Here is a 16,482-nt window from a genome sequence, read left to right as displayed (position 1 = left end):
ACGCTGTAATTAGATACACTTCAAAATGGATAAAATAGTACTTATAACAATTTAAAGTAAACCGAACTTAAACCTTTTAAAGCACAAAATAAAACATGTGCTTGGTATTTTTAACACTTGTAATATAATTACAAAGTTATTTTATTAATTTTTATAAGATAATGCAAAAGTAAATAACAATTATGGCACCTATTATTTGCTTTATGTGGGGCATAGTACATTCGATGCATGTATTATGTGGAATGATGTAAAATGGGGGGGGGGAAGGGGTGGAAATCACCGATAGTTCACACTCATTGGCACATTCTTTCTTGAGGATTTACTTTCATGAGCTAAGGTGATTAAGCTAAAAAAGACTACTCAAGAGTCTAGTGTAAAATGTGCCCTGCCAGATATCAATCCATAATCTGATAGATATTATGTTACTAAGATAATAACATTAAGCACAGCCATAATAAAACAACAGTGTTGTATTGCTTTAAAACACATGGATAGGACAAAGGAATAGAAAAGAGTGCTTAGGGACTGCACCGGATACTTTTATGTCAACGTGACAGAGGCTAAAGTTACTTGAGAGAAGGGAACCTCCATTTAAAAAAAAAAAAATGCCTCCATAAAATCGGGTTGTAGGAAAGCCTATAGATTAATTGGTGATTGATGTGGGAGGGCCCAGTCCAGTTTAGACGGTGCCATCCCTGGACTGGTGGTCCTGGGTTCTATAAGAAAGCAGACTGAGCAAGCTGTGAGGAGCAAACCAGTGAGCAGCACCCCTCCATGGCCTCTGCATCAGCTCCTGCCTCCAGGTTCCTGCCCAGTTCCTGTTCTGAGTTCCTGTGATGATGAACTGTGGTGTGGAAGCATAAGCTGAATAAACCCTTTTCTCCCCAATAGTAACCCTAAGACAGGGACTCTCAAGAAAAAGAAAAAAAAAAAAAAGAAAATTTCCATATGGCCATATAATACATGCACACATATACCCACATTTATATATAGTCGTTATACTATAAGGGTGCACCATAAATTATAGGAAGGGCATGAATTACTTTGAGTTTGGTTGGAAGAACACTGGCACTGTATACAAACTCAAGAGCAGAAAACGGAATCATGATATTAAAATCAATAGGAATTAGCCGAGAAGAGGTGCTGACTTCAAGGGTGAAACCAGTAATGGGTCCCCCAACGTTCCAGGAGAGGGGCCCACACTCATCCGCACATAGGTAGTGCTTGCTAAATCCAGTGGGTGGCAAAACAAAAGCATGAAGTAGAAAGGAGGCTCGCACTGGGGAAGTGGTGTTGAGTGGGTAGGAGTGGGAAGAGTGAAGAGGGAGGCGGGAGGCCAAGTGGGGGTAGCGTGTATGGTATAAGTGTATGGAGAGGCTGTAGAGTAAGTTTAATAAAAATAAAATGTAGGAAAATTAAAATGAGATCCATTTTATACCATAAAGACTGGGGAAACGATGAGAAAGCTTAGTAAAGAACCCCTCTGCTGGTGAAAGGGGGGGCGTGGCCACATCCGTGCCTTGTTGTTGAGACTGTAGACAGGGTATCAGTTATGATGGGGCACTCTAGTCCTACCCAGCGAAGTAAATACCTTGGAGCACATAACCAGCCTTTCCACTGCCATTTATATGTGAAGAAATGGCCTCTCTGAAGTCGACCTGGGATGAACACATAGAGGAGCCCCTGCAGTGTTTCTTACAATCCCAGTGAGACGGAGCTCAGTAAAACGTGGGTGCATTCCACGGTGTGCAGGACCGCACCTACTAGCAACAGACTAAATGTGTGCGCAGTAACGGGGTGGAGGCTGGAAGAACCGTACGCTGAGTGTTCTCAAAAAGAAAGCGCAAGAATCTGCTTTCCCTATAAATTACATGTACCCTGACATGTAATCATATGAGAAGAATATGTACAAATACACATTGAGTGTTTTAGGATGTCTGTCTGTCTGTAGTGAGAAAGAGAAGGGAATGAAACATGAGAATGTTAAGAAATAAGTAAAACAGGGGATCCGGCATAGGCCAATGATGGTAACTGGCCAACTGGCCATTAAGGATGCCATGACATTTGACTAATTCAAATATGTACTTCAGATTTAAAAAAAAAAAAAGAGAGAGAGAAAGTTACCCCTTACCATCAGAGTGCATAACACCATCTTGATTTTCTTCATTTATAGGATGTCTGAAAACAAGAAAGAAAGAAAAACACCCATGAGAATAAACTAGAAGCTTGCCTTAAAATAAAAATATACATAAACACATACATATAAGCTGAAATTTCTTCCGGCCTCAGTAGACACTCAGCATGTATGCAGTACACATACATATAGGCAAAACACTCTCACAGACATAAAATCATGATAAATAACATAAAAAAATAAACTATCATCTGGAGACAAGTTTTACCCCAAAACCAAAAATAAAACACTAAGGAAGAAAAAATGAAATGCCATCGAGCCAACTTTGCATTCAGTTAGCAACGTTTCGGAGGCAGAGAGGAGAGAATCTGCTAACAGATACCCAGTCAGCAAAACCTGCACAAGGCCAGCCATACTAGCCACAAATAATCTGATTTCCTCAATAAATAAATTGCAAGAAAAAAAAAAAGAAAAACCGAGGTGGTAGGCAAACCTCTATGCGAAAGGTATAAATGCATGAATATATAAAATATGAACATGAATTATCAAAGACTCTAGGCTGTGAGCTCTTAGTCAAAGTTAAAGCACACAGGCATACTACGACTGAAAAAATTTAGCAGGTCACGTTGGCCTTGACCTAATAACCTCCGTGGTTCAAAACCTAGAGTGCTGGGATGAGAGGCCTGTGTCTTAGCTGGGCGTGGTGGCCATGCCTTTAATCCCAGCACTCGGGAGGCAGAGGCAGGCGGATTTCTGTGAGTTCAAGGCCAGCCTGGTCTACAGAGTGAGTTCCAGGACAGCCAGGGCTATACAGAGAAACCCTGTCTCGAAAAAACAAAACAACAACAAAACAAAACACTGAGAGGCCTGTGTCCTGCTGATGGCTAATTTGTTATCTTATGCTAACACACAGGGTTTAATTAGATATTACTGAAATGTCTATGGACGAAGTGTTTGCTATTAGTTTCAGGACAACAACACAAGAAAGGGGAGTGCTGAAGGGACAGATGGACCAGAACTATTTATAATTCCTGCAGAGGGATTATTGGGCCCACTACATTACTGTCTCTACCTTCCCCATGCTTAACTATATTTTACCATAGTAATACTTCTAAAAAAAAGTAATTTAATCACAAAAGCTCTTGGGCTCTTTAAAGGAACTGAATTAATTCCAAAGCTTTTACAGTGTCATGGGAGGGGTTACTGTAGTGAAGTCTTTGGGAAGTCCATTTAAGGCAGTAGTACTTAACCTGTGGGTCATGACCCCGTCGGGAGTCTGTATCGGATATCCTGCATATAAGATATATACATACAATGTATAACAGTAGCAAGATTGCAGTTATGAAGTAGCAACAAAGTCATTTTATGATTGAGGGTCACCACAGCACGAGGAACTATATCAATCATGGTCACAGCGTTGGGAAGGTTGAGAACCATTGGTTTAAGGTATTCGAAATGCTTAAAAAGGAAAGTAAGTATATTACATTTGTATATGCGGTGTGAAACATCCAAGAATGGTTAAGTCACTTTAACCTTCAAGCCAACCCGTTGAAGCCACCTGAAGTTGAGTGGTCCAATATGTAATGAACAATTAGTGTAGCTTTGTGCCTACATAGTTATAATTGCGGTACTCTGGGGTTCAAAGCCAACCGGGGCTATATAATAAGTTTCCATTTCAATAACAAAGAAAGGCAAAGCAAAAAAGATCCCTTTTGGTAATAATTATTTAAATAAGATTGCTAGGTGTGGACAAGGAAGAACAAGTTTTACAATGGAAATGTAAGTAATGTTTGGTTTCTGAGCTGGGGACCTTGGACTGAAGTGCTTACTTTACATATCAAAGCAGTCCTGGATTTAAGGTTCTCCCAGCATCCCTCAGTCCCTACTGGGCACACCCTGCTCCCATCCCTGAACTTTCCAGCTGCTCTTCCCCCAAAAGGCTTTTCATGGTGAGCAGGGCACGGGGCTGAGTAATGAACTCTGTTCTTCCACTGCTTTACTTCTAGAACTTTCTCCTTCCTCCTCCTCCACCCTCCCTCCTCCCTCTCCTTTTGCTCCCTCCGATCCTAATCTTTGAGATGTGTGTGTGTGTGTGTGTGTGTGTGTGTGTGTGTGTGTCTCACTTTGTAGCACAAAGGGGCCCAGGACTCTCAGTCTTTCCAAACAATGTGATTACAGGCATGTACCACCACACCTGGGATATCTCTGCCTCTCGCAGTCTCTCATTTCTTGTGGCTACAGAATCCTCATTCTATCTCTGAACACTCTTTTTCTCCATGCTTAGCTGGTGGAGTTTTACTGGGTTAATTCCAGCTCTGAGATAAATAAATAAATAAATAAATAATAAAAATAACTGTTACTAGTGTGTACGCGTGCGTGCACGCAAGGATACATGAATAGAGGTCAGAAGAACCATGCTCTGGGGTTGGGTCCTTCCTTCCATCTTTCTGTAAATTCTGGAGATGGGAGTCAGGTGCTCGTCCTGTATTCTTTTTACCTGTCATTCCCCCTACTGTAGACCCTTGACCCAACTCTTTCATAAAAGTGCCTCTTCTGGGAGGTTATTACCCAGTTCCAAAGCCTGCCCTTTGCGGCTTCCGGGTGTTATCAGTCCACCTCTAGAGGGCTACAAAGTCTCTACTTACAACCAGACCACAAAACCCTTGAGGAAAGAGATTGTCATTTTGCTAATTTACTATAAAAGTTATCATTTTGAAAATACTTTTAGAGTAACTCCTGCCTTGCTTGGTCTGTGTGGGTTTGTATATTTTTTTTTCAAGACAGGGTTTCTCTGTATAGCCCTGGCTGTCCTGGAACTCACTCTGTAGACCAGGCTGGCCTCGAACTCAGAAATCTGCCTGCCTCTGCCTCCCAAGTGCTGGGATTAAAGGCGTGGGCCACCACGCCCGGCTGTGTGTTTGTATTTTTAATGAACTAATGGTCAGTGATACAGAGACTGGGGAACTTTTATCTACAAAATGAATTATTGCCATTTGTTTAAAAGGATGTAAAAATAATAATCCCCATTGGTCTCATAATCTACTTTCTAAAACACCCGGATAAATAATAAATAAACAATAATAAAGCAGCCCAAAAGGCATTAGCACATTCATTCAAAACATTTCTCACCCCAGGAGATGTTTTCTGTATACATAGACTCAATATTATGCCATATAAAATGTGATGCCATTTTATATAGGTCTGAGTTCATACAGTTTATAGTATTAAAATAGTAAGTATGAAATAGTGACTACAACGGCCGTGACAGTGGAGAATAAAATGGACCCAGATGAGGATAAGAAATAGATGCAAATGTCCTGAAAAGACCCAAGACCAATTGCCACCAAAGGCTCAGTGTTCAAGGAAGGCATAAAGAAGAGCTTCCTGGGAGAGAAGAAAGGAACCAGTCACAACTGACAACAGGCAGCTAAGTGGAGGGAGTGGGCAGGGAGGAGAAACAGCAGGAAGCTTATCGGCAGAGATAAGTCCCTCCAAGCCGGCTTCTCACTACAGTTCCTTGTTTTCTGCGAAGCCTAAAGAACCATAGAAATTCATTTAATATTATGCTGGTCATTTTGGAGCAGTCTTAGGGTGGGGTGGGGGTTGCAGCTCAGTGACAGAGTGCTTGCCTAGTGTGTGTGAGGTCCTGGTTCAATTCCCAGGAAGGTAAAGCCAACCAACCAAACAAAATGTCTATATCTTAACGTTTAAAGATGTGAAACTGTGTTTTTTTTTTTTTAATTTTATTTTAATGCTGTATTTACTCTTTGTAAGTTTAGCTTTTAACCTTTTATTGCTGGTTTTTTTTTTTTTTTTTTTTTGAAGAAAGATCTAAGTGACACATAACGTTATTTGATACCTGTCCTTATCAGGAGTGGACCCCTCCCTTGAGAACACGTCTTTCTATATTTAACCTATGAGAAATTTCCAAACAGTGACTGGCCTAAGCCAAATATTGCCAAATGGGATTAGGTAAGGCTATCTGATGTGCCAAGTCTCAAGTTCTGGAAAATTCAAAGCGCTTAATTACAAGATCACACTGGTACATTCTTCTTTAAAACAATCCCTGGTCCTAACTAGAGTGACTTCAGGAAGAACACTTGGCTCTTTCCTTTTCTGACCTTAGTCACTTCCCATTCATTATTATTTCTTATTACCTCACTTTTCCTGTCTTATTACTATTAATACCCACAACATTTGCTTTGTATATAAAATCTCAACCCTGGGTTCCATCTGAAGGATCGGTTATACTGATGCAATTCTGATTCCTTTTAAAACAGCCCTAAGAAATGTGCTATAGTAAAAGATGTGGACTTGAACGTTAATGACAAAAGGCTCCCCCTTCCGATTTCATGTCACTTGGTCAGAGTAACTTACAGGAAAATGTAACAAACGGTCTGCATTCTGACCACTAGGTGGCGAAAGAATGCAATTTAAAATACGCTGTAACATGCCTCCCACAAACTCAGATTTTTGAAATGATTCGTGATTTCTGGTTCCCATTTACCTTCAAACCTTTCAGACTTGAAACATAAATCGATCTAAAGGACATTAGAAATTACTCCCCAGAATAACTTCAGAAGCAGGCTGAGCAGGTTCCGCATGGTCAAAGTCCCTATCTCCCCAAATTCCTCTCTGTTCCCAGTTGAAGATGCCACTGTGCACCTGGGAAGCTCTAACCTTGTCAGTCATTTAGCCCAGCCCTCACCAGACTGATGCTGAACCAGACTCCGTTCCAGAAATTCTTCCCAGTCTACATCATTGTTTTCGCCTTTGCTGGTTATTTCTTATCACCGTATATAAGCATGTTGTCATTTTCGTATAAGCTCCTTGCTATCCTTGCTATCTAATATACTTGAGGCCAGCCTAGGTTATAGTGACATGAGCTCCTGCTTCAAAATTAATAAACAAACAAAAAATTCTTCCCATCCCAGTTGCTACCCCGTGTCTTTGCTTCACAGCTTGAACAGGGTCTGAATTGGCTCTTTCTAGTTTCTTTCGATGTGTGTGCGTGCATGTGCATGCCTAGACCGGCAGTTGAAATTGGGTATCTTCCTTTATCACGTTACACTTTGTATTTCTCAGTGAATCCAGATCCTTTGATTTAGCTACCCTGGCTGGTCCGTGAGCCTCGGGACTCTGCCTGTCTCCGCCATATCCATAACCTCCCCCTCCCACTTCGTCAGAATTGGGGTTCCAGATACATGCTTTTTACATGTGTGATGGGCACAAACCTGTGGCAGGCACTTTCCAGTTGCTAAGACCGAAGGCTTTGGAGCCACGCGTGATCCTCACTGTGCGTTTCATAAATAAATACATTCAAATTCTGCTGCCGTTCCCTTCAAAATTTATCCACAGTGCAGACATTTCTTGCCGCCTCTGCTGAGGACAGCCCATCTTGGCTAGAATGCTTCGGTAGATTGCCTGCATTTCTGCACCGTCTAAATGGTTCTGGTGCTGCCTCTGCGTTTGCCCATCTACTTAAAGTGGCCTTAATGAAACACAAGTCAAAAAAATCTTAGTGCTGTGCTGCAACCATCAGGGGTTCGCATCTCACCGTGACAGTCGCAGACTGTCACAGCACGTGGAGCCCTTACAACGCGCGCTCTTTCCCCCATTGTGTCTCTTGCTGCCTTTAGTGTAGTTCTGCTTGCCTCCTCCTTAGACTTGAGCCTTTTTTCTCTCTGTTCTCTTGCCTTGAGCAGCCCCTCCCCCACAGCTTTATGCCTAAAGCCCTCATCCCCTGGCATCTTCGCTCCCTCAGCATCTGATTAAAGCTGTAAGGCTATGCTGCCTGTAACACCCCTCACGTTTTCCTTTCCTGTTGTCTCTCTCAGCACTTGACCCTTACTGCCCATCACATCGCAGTGTCTTCCATCTGTCTGTCCGTTCCTGTTTCTCTTGCCCTTGATTCATATAGAAGCAGAGATCTCTGTTTTGTGCATAGCCTTCCCTAAAGTTCAATAGAAAAGACGCAGCGGAGTGACTCAAAGATTTGTTGAGTGAATATTTTACACACCTTTAATTAATTAATTATTATTTTTTTAATGTATGAGTACACTGTTGCTGTCTTCAGACACATCAGAAGAGGGCATCAGATCCCATCACATTGTGAGCCACAATGTGGTTGCTGGGAATTAAACTCTGGACTTTTGGAAGAGCAGTCAGTGCTCTTAAACGTTGAGCCATCTCTCCAGCCCCAGAGAATATTTTAAAAGCCCAATAGGTTGTAACTTGAGAATGGATTCTGAGTAGGGAGGGAACAACATCCCCAAGGATGCTCTGAAGCTGGGATAAGAGGCGCAGAAACACCTGCCTCTTGTTCTTTTCTGCTTCAAACCCAAGCCATTCATTTCCTCCATACTCTTGAGCATGACGAAGGTGCGTTTTGCTTTCATTTCCTCTATGCATTTATCTAACTTCCCCTTCAGTGGGGGAGATTTCTCATGTAGATATTTCCTCATTGTGGACTTTACAGTTGGGAACTTTAAGCCTTGGAGCTTTCTGTTTTGAAGAATTGAATAAGCTTCCAGAGGACCTTACCTTGCCCATTTCCCCCTTTTCTGCACACCATAGTTAACTTGACAGTGCTCTAAGTATAGATTTTCCAGGCAATGGAAAGCACCCAGCCTCTTCTGTTCTTTCCCAGTTCCTTCTAAGTTGTATCTACTTTTTATGAGGTTGGCTGATCATAGATAAGCCACGTAGCAAGAGGAAGCCTTACTATGATGGAGATAATAAACAACTCAAGGTTTATTACTATCAGTGGACTTTGGAGATAACTTATGGAAACAATGTTGCCTACAAGAATCCAAGCCTGCCGGGTGGGCTGTTGGCAGCCATCTTGCTGGTTTTAGAGGGAAGTTGTTTGAGGGGTGTGTGTGTGTGTGTGTGTGTGTGTGTGTGTGTGTGTATGTGTATTTGTAGGGAGTCATTCTTGGCGTTACTTGAATTCTTGGACATAGCCATCCCTGAGGCAGCCATTTCTGGGCTTTACAGTTATACACACCAGTATTGCCTGCCTTGCTTAGATGTGAATTCCTGCCACATGCCAATTAAAAAGCCATGATCCCAGCACTTGGGAGGCAGAGGCAGGCAGATTTCTGAGTTCGAGACCAGCCTGGTCTACAGAGGGAGTTCCAGGACAGCCAGGGCGATACAGAGAAACCCTGCCTCAAACAAACAAACAAACAAGATTCCAAGCCTGTTGCCTTTTTTGTGATTCCTGCAAAGCTGGCATGTTGACTAACATCCCATGCTCTACCACTGCCTTTGAAATCCGTTCTTCCTTCCACAGCCTACTTAGGAGCCTTATCCATGACAGATTCTAGCGAAGAGGTTTTCAGAGAGTCAGCACAGCAGGCCAGTACTAGGTTTTAGTACTTTAGGTTTTTTTACTATGAGTGACAGAGGAACACATTTTCTTTCCTTTTTTTTTTTTTTTAAAGATTTATTTATTATTATATCTAAGTACACTGTAGCTGTCTTCAGATGCACCAGAAGAGGTCGTCAGATCTCATCACGAATGGTTGTGAGCCACCATGTGGTTGCTGGGATTTGAACTCAGGACTTTCGGAAGAGCAGTCGGTGCTCTTAACCACTGAGTCACCTCTCCAGCCCCACATTTTCTTTATAACTATACACTGACATAAAAGTGGCCTAGTTGATAAAAGTATTCTGCTGTGTGAGGCCTCATCAACAATGTTGGCTTTCCGTCTAGGTTTTAGGTCTTCTGACAGGTGTCAGGCCTAAGGAAACCATGTGACAGTTCTCCTGGTCCCTGTGCAAACTTTACTTTCTACCAACCTCAGACAGGCTCCTGATGGAAGCTGCCTGACACACCCACTGCTTTTTCCTAGCCATGGTTTCTGTAGGCTCCTCTCATGCTTGTGGAATGCCTGGAAACCTGTGCTTAGACAGCGCCACCTGCTGGCTGTCCTTTCTTTACCTTATTGAACGCCAGCCTCTCCTGTTACTGAGCCCTGAGACCTGGGAGTCCTTTTAAGGAGTCATTACACTTATGGGTGGTCTGGAGGGCCCCTGAAGCAGAGGAGCTATTGTCAAATACATTTTTTTTTTCATAATCTCAATGAAATGATAACTGGCCTCCAGGGCTTATCAACTTTCAGAATTTTTGTTTGAGCCATTTGTGACGATTTCATACTAAAAGCTTACCATACTCAGAGGCTTTGCTGGAGCTGGTGTCTGGGGGAGGGCTTATAACAGACTTTAGAAGTGCTAGGATCCTGGGCCCACTATGGTGTCATATGCCTGCAATCTAGGCAGAGGCGGAGGTGGAGGCGGAGGCGGAGGCAGTGGAGGAGGTGGAGGTGGAGGTGGAGGTAGAGGCAGAAAGGCAGAAGGATCTTTCTAACATCAAAGTCAGCCTGGGTTACATAGTTCTAGGCCAGCTAGGGGTATATAGTGACGGTCTGTCTCAGGCAAAATGAAAAAAAAAAAAACAACTAAAATGTAAAATAAAAGTAAATATATAAGAAATTCAGAGATCTAAATTTAATGAGTTAAATTGACCAAAGGTTAAAATAAACCTAGGAATAAGAAATATGATTTTATATATGTGAACAGAAAAAAATTTATATGGAAATTAAATGTTTAAGAGAACATATACTAGTTATTTTAATTAGGCTTTTATCAGCCTAATGAAATATATTTAAACAAATATATGGATAATGTTAATTAGGCTAATAATAGTAGTAGGTAGATGCTCACACTTTGATTTGGTAGCAGAATCTACCAGAGTGTTCACAAGGGTGTTCAAGTCTTCAAATAAATATCTCTAGACTCAAATGCCGGAAAGGCTGTAATGTGAATATGCACACACGTAGCAGCCCACATAGAAGACCCACCAAGCTGTACATACATACTTAGTAACTTGAAACTCCGGTGGAAGTATTATGATGTTAAAAAGAATCATGGGTAACATAATATAAATGCATTTTCAATCACTGTTCTAAATTGTAACCATGAAGCAATTGAGTGATTTTGTAATTAGTACACTCTATTATGTGGATTATGGGCAAAAGACCAACACATCGTGATGGGGATAAGGTGAAATCAAATTATGCTACTATAGTGGAATGCCACTGTGGTGTGTATAGTTTTGTGTCAACTTGATACAAGCTATAACCATCAGAAAAGAAGGACCAGCAATCTAGGAAAGGCAGCGATAAGATCCAGCTGTCAGGCATTTTCATGTTAATAATCAGTGGGGGAGGGTCCATCCCACTGTGGGTGGTATTCCATCCCTGAGCTGGTGGTCCTGGGTTCTACAAGAGAGCAGGCTGAGAGAGCCATGGATAGCAAGCCAGTCAGCAGCATCTTCCATGGCCTCTGCATCAGCTCCTGCCTCCAGGTTCCTGCCCTGAGTTCCTGTCCTCACTGTCTTTGCCGATGAACTGTTATGTGGCATTGTTGGTGAAATAAACCCTTTCTTCCCCAAGTTGCTTTTGGTCATGGTTTTCATCACAGCAATAGTAACCCTAACCAAGATAAGTCGGTACCGGGATAGCGGTATTGCTGTGCCACACGTGGTCATGTCATTTTGGGGGAGGATTGTGGAAGGACTTTGGTATTTTGGGCTGGAAAGGTCATGGAGTGTTGAGAGCTCTGATCTGTGCAACGGGAGCTTTGAAAAAAAGAATGTCAGACAGTGGAGGCCTGGCTTGTCAAGTTTCAGAGGGAAGCAAACGCTCTTCTGGGCTTTGTGTGGGTTAAGACTCTGTAGTTCTGGTCAGCTGGAGCTGAAGAATCAGCTGCGATGAATAAGATACCAGAACCTTTGCTTTGCTGGGATGCTCGATGCTGGTCAGCTGGAGCTGCCGAGGTAAGATCTTCTGGAACGTTTTCCCCCCGAGAGTCAGCACATAGGACCTGTGTTCCGGGTGTGGCCAAGGTTGTAAGGTGTGCTCCCAGCTGAACCTGGGAGTGTAGGAGTCACCCAGCCCATGCTCGTTCTGAGGACGTTGAAGGGGTCATGGAGAGTATCTGAGACTTAGCACTGTGTGACAGGGCGGGCGTCCCTGAAGAGAGCCCAGGAGCTGCTTCTGGTGAAAGTGCGGCCCAGCTGATACAAGGAACCCCCTGTAGTTTTGGAGATGTCAGTGCCAGGGGATGACCACCAAGAACAGCGGCAGCAATGGCGCCTGCTGGAGCCTAGAAGACAAGCTGCGTGCGTGCGTGCGTGCGTGCGTGCGTGCGTGCGTGCGTGCGTGCGTGTGTGTGTGTGTGTGTGTGTGTGTGTGTGTGTAGCGGAGGGCAGAGCTGGAGAAGTGACCCAAGCGTCTCAGCCCAGAAGGTTGTCAGTAAATCCCAGACAACTGGACAGTGAGTTGTTTACCCTGCTGGAGTCCGGTTTTGCTTTGGTCAGACTGTGAGTATGCACTGGCTCTTTCCACTGGAAACAAGAAAGTATGCGACATAATTTTGACTTTTTTTTTTCCCAAGGAGCCCACAGGTGAGAGATTCCAAACTCTCAAAAGAGCCTGCCTTTCTCCCTGTCAACTGCCTACCAAAGTACCATAGCTGCTTTCCATAGACCGTTTAGCACCCAGCCATGCATGATTTGGAAAACCCTGGCGAGACACTGCTGATGACATTGTAAGATGATCCTCTACTTACTTCAGGTCAAGGGGAGGCTTAATGTTTCTGGGGGGTAGGCTGGGGACCGGCGGATGCGCTGGGTGGGATGACGGCAGAGGTGGCTGGCTGGCTGGATGGGTAGGCGGAGGTGGTGGCAGGGACGTTGTCGAGTAAGGTGTCTGGCTTTTGGTGGTACCTAAGAAGCAAAGGATGGTAAATTAAGAACTTACTGTCCCAAAGATGTGGAAACAATCTTGAATAGAAACCTTAGAAATATACCACCCTGTCGAGCAAATGCTTTAAGGTGTCTTAATATTTATGTATATTACCTTTTATGAACTTTTTTATAAACCTTAATTTGAACATTATTTTGCGAACAATTCTATATCAATTTTATAGCACATTCTTCATGATTTTTGCAAATACACTTTATTTTCTTTTCATTAGATCTGTATTTTAGACCAGAGAAATCCAGCATTCACATCTCCCGTTCCCAGATCTAGCACTCACATCTACTGTCATCGCAACACACTTTGTTTTTGACAAGCTCTTTGATCTTTTTAAAAATTATTATTTATTATTTATTTTAAGTATGTGAGTACACCGTCAGTCTCTTCAGACACACACCAGAAGAGGGCATCAGATCCCATTACAGATGGTTGAGAGCCACCATGTGGTGGCTGGGATTTGAACTCAGTACCTCTGGAAGAGCAGTCAGTGCTCTTCACCACTGAGCCATCTCTCCAGCCTGATCTTTGCTTCTTATATTAATAAATGATATTTTGTTTGGGCTGTGGTTTTTAAACATGGCAGCCTATGAAATCATCCCACGAGTAAATGGGATACATTGCTAAAATTATACTACAGATATTAAGAAAATTTAAACATGAACCATCCACATTCCCACCCCCAATGCCTACTGAAACACATGTATTTTTGAGTGTTTTGATGTGAATGTATGATATCAGTATATTGTCTCCTTTCAATTCCTCTAATATGACTCTGTTGACTTTTATTTTATTTGGATTTTTAATATGGGGTCTTACTGTATAGACTAAGCTCGCCTGGAACTCAGAGAGATTCACTTCCCTCTACTGCTCAAGTGGCATAAAAGGTGTGTACTAACACACCCAGGTCGCTGTTGCTTTTAAATTCTGCAGCACAGTACTCATCCTGGGATGTCTCTTTGCCAGCCTCATGGCTCTGATACCCTCAGGGAATATTCTGTAGCAAAGAGCATGAGAATGAAGTCCGTGGGCTTCGGGCCTGGCTTGGACCAGCTATTCCCTGCATTCTTTTATGAAATGGAGCTAACCACGATGGCCCCTTCTATGTTTGTGTGGGATGTTATGGTCCAACTATATAAAGCACTTAAGATAGTGTCTGGTGGGTAGTAAGTTCAATGTTTTATTTTTTATTTAATAAATTCTTGTAGAGTGCCTACAGTATGCCAAGTTCTGTTCGAGGTATTAGGAGCACAGCAGAGGTAAATCAGACAGTTTCTGAGGAAATATATAATACATAAATACTACTTAATAAATGGGAACTGTCATGTAAACTGTGATAAGTATAATGAAAGGTGGAAATGCTGTGTAACTGCATGCGATGGGTGTTCTCTCCGGCTCTGCATTTAATGACCTGACCATGGTATATTGGAATTGGACCATATATAAATAAGCACATTTTTTTCCTAATAGAAACTGAAAGCACCAGGCTTCTTTCATTATTTTCCTGACTATCTTGAGAAAGTCAAGAGCAGAAACGCGGATGATACTGTTTAGACTTAAGCATCCCATTTCTCCAGTTATCATATCATGAACACCATAAAATCAAGGAAATATTCTTCTAGTACTTAGCTAAGTATTTACAGTTTTTACCTAACTCACCAAAACACTCACTCACCTCATTCACAAATGAATGAAGCTCTGATGTGTAATTTTATTACTTTTGTTTACCAATTACTTGAAAAATACTCAACCTAATCAATATTTAGGTTGGTATTGCAGCTGCTTATTGATTACAACAATAGACTGGCTACCAGATACAACAATTATGTGCATTTACTACATGCATGTAAGCACACAGGCACATACACAACCCTACATACTATTATTAGTTTTTCATGAGAATTTGACAGTATGTTTCAATTGCCCTGGCTAATGGGGAGCATGGAGGGTGTGGGGGAGGCACATTTGCCTTTGTACCTTCCTGGCTTGTTTTGACTCCTTTCCCAGCACACAATTCTCCATTTACTTTCTCACTTGAGACTTTATGCTTTAAAGTTGCTTGCCGTACCTAATTTCCTTGAATATGAAGATTGTGTCTCTTGTCGTCCTTGCTTTGATGTGACTTTTTAGAGAGGGCAAGAGGGTGTGTTAATTTTGATTGGAAAACATATTATTTTTATATCAATTTAAACACTGGTGTAGTTTTCTATCTTTATATTTGTGTTTCTTTTAAAATGTTTAATCTATTCAATTCTTTGGCTATATTCTATGTACCATGTGCTTGTTCTTATTTATTTATATAATGCCGTTATTAGGAACATTAACCTCGGGGCTAGAGAGATGGCTCAGTTCTCAGCAGTGTGTACTTGATTTTAACTAATAATCTTATAGGACCCCCATGGTTCATGTAGCCTGGTGTTGACTGACATGCTATTTCATGACCCATGGCAGTGCTTATTAATTTGAAATGCCTCTTTCACCAGAGCATAAATTATTAGATTATTGGGCAGATGAAAAGGAGTTTTGCTATTTTAATTCATAAATAAGTGATTTGTAGCCAAAGAGAATACGCTGCTGTGTGCGAATGTTAATAAGCCATTGCCTACATACAAAAATGTTTATGAGCCATCTGTGACCTGAATTTCAAGGATGGGATTTTGGCAAGCAGGAGTCATTACCATAGGAGAGTGAGCTAAGGACCGGAAGGGAGAAGTTACAGCCGAGGGCCGGGCAATGTCTAGTCTTGAGGGAGAGGGTGTACCCAGAAAGCTCTCTACCTGCCCACAGTCTGGTGGAGCCTATCTGAAGAGGCGTCTGTGGTCTGTGGTAGATACCTCCTGTTCTGCATGCATCTCAGCCACTCGCTGTTCATTGCTTATCATAGCCAGAGTCATGCTGGAAGGGTGTGCTCTCCTTTCCATGGGACTTGAAGCAGAAAGGGGTGAGTTTCAGTTGCTGGCAACCTTGTGCGTCAGCAGGACAGGGCTTGCCTGAGAGTGCACCAAGGCTAGAGAAGGGCAGGACTCAAACAGAGAGGAATGGACTGGATTTGAAGGAAAGATGACCATTGGGAAATTGTTAAAAAGAAACAGCAAGACTTCATAAGGCACTAAATTAACTGTTAATTGTTCCCACTCCTCATGACACACTGAAGTCTTCCTGTGATACACTAGGAGTTGGCAGTGACATATTTTGCTTTGCAAAATCTATGGTCACTCTCAAATACTGCAAAGAAAAATGATTTGCATCTATGAAAAACTATTCTAAAACAAAGCGTCTTAGTTTTCCTGGGACAAAGAAATGATCAGACTAATCTCTCTCCCTCTCTCTCTCTCTCTCTCTCTCTCTCTCTCTCTCTCTCTCTCTCACACATACATATATATATATATATATATATATATATGACTCTAATATCTCAACCATATAGGCTTTATAAAACACAGCCAAAGCAGGGCGTGGTGGCGCACGCCTTTAATCTCAGCACTCAGGAGGCAGAAGCAGGTGGATTTCTGAGTTCAAGGC

At 42.2% G+C, this 16,482-nt stretch overlaps 1 protein-coding gene across 1 annotated transcript in view; it reads right to left on the bottom strand.

Moving 5' to 3' along the window:
* Nucleotides 1-16,482, bottom strand: part of Fyb1 (FYN binding protein 1) — a 95,733-nt gene that overhangs the window by 33,454 nt on the left and 45,797 nt on the right. Inside the window, exons 3-4 of the mRNA XM_021208627.2 lie at nt 12,773-12,929; nt 2,132-2,178 (exon numbers count right to left, since the gene is read on the bottom strand). Of these exons, the coding sequence (XP_021064286.1) occupies nt 2,132-2,178; nt 12,773-12,929 (204 nt within the window). The remainder of the gene's footprint in view (nt 1-2,131; nt 2,179-12,772; nt 12,930-16,482) is intronic.

Source organism: Mus pahari, chromosome 11 (assembly GCF_900095145.1).
Source record: "Mus pahari chromosome 11, PAHARI_EIJ_v1.1, whole genome shotgun sequence".
Taxonomy (NCBI): domain Eukaryota; kingdom Metazoa; phylum Chordata; class Mammalia; order Rodentia; family Muridae; genus Mus; species Mus pahari.
This window is presented reverse-complemented; position numbering and strand designations above follow the sequence as displayed.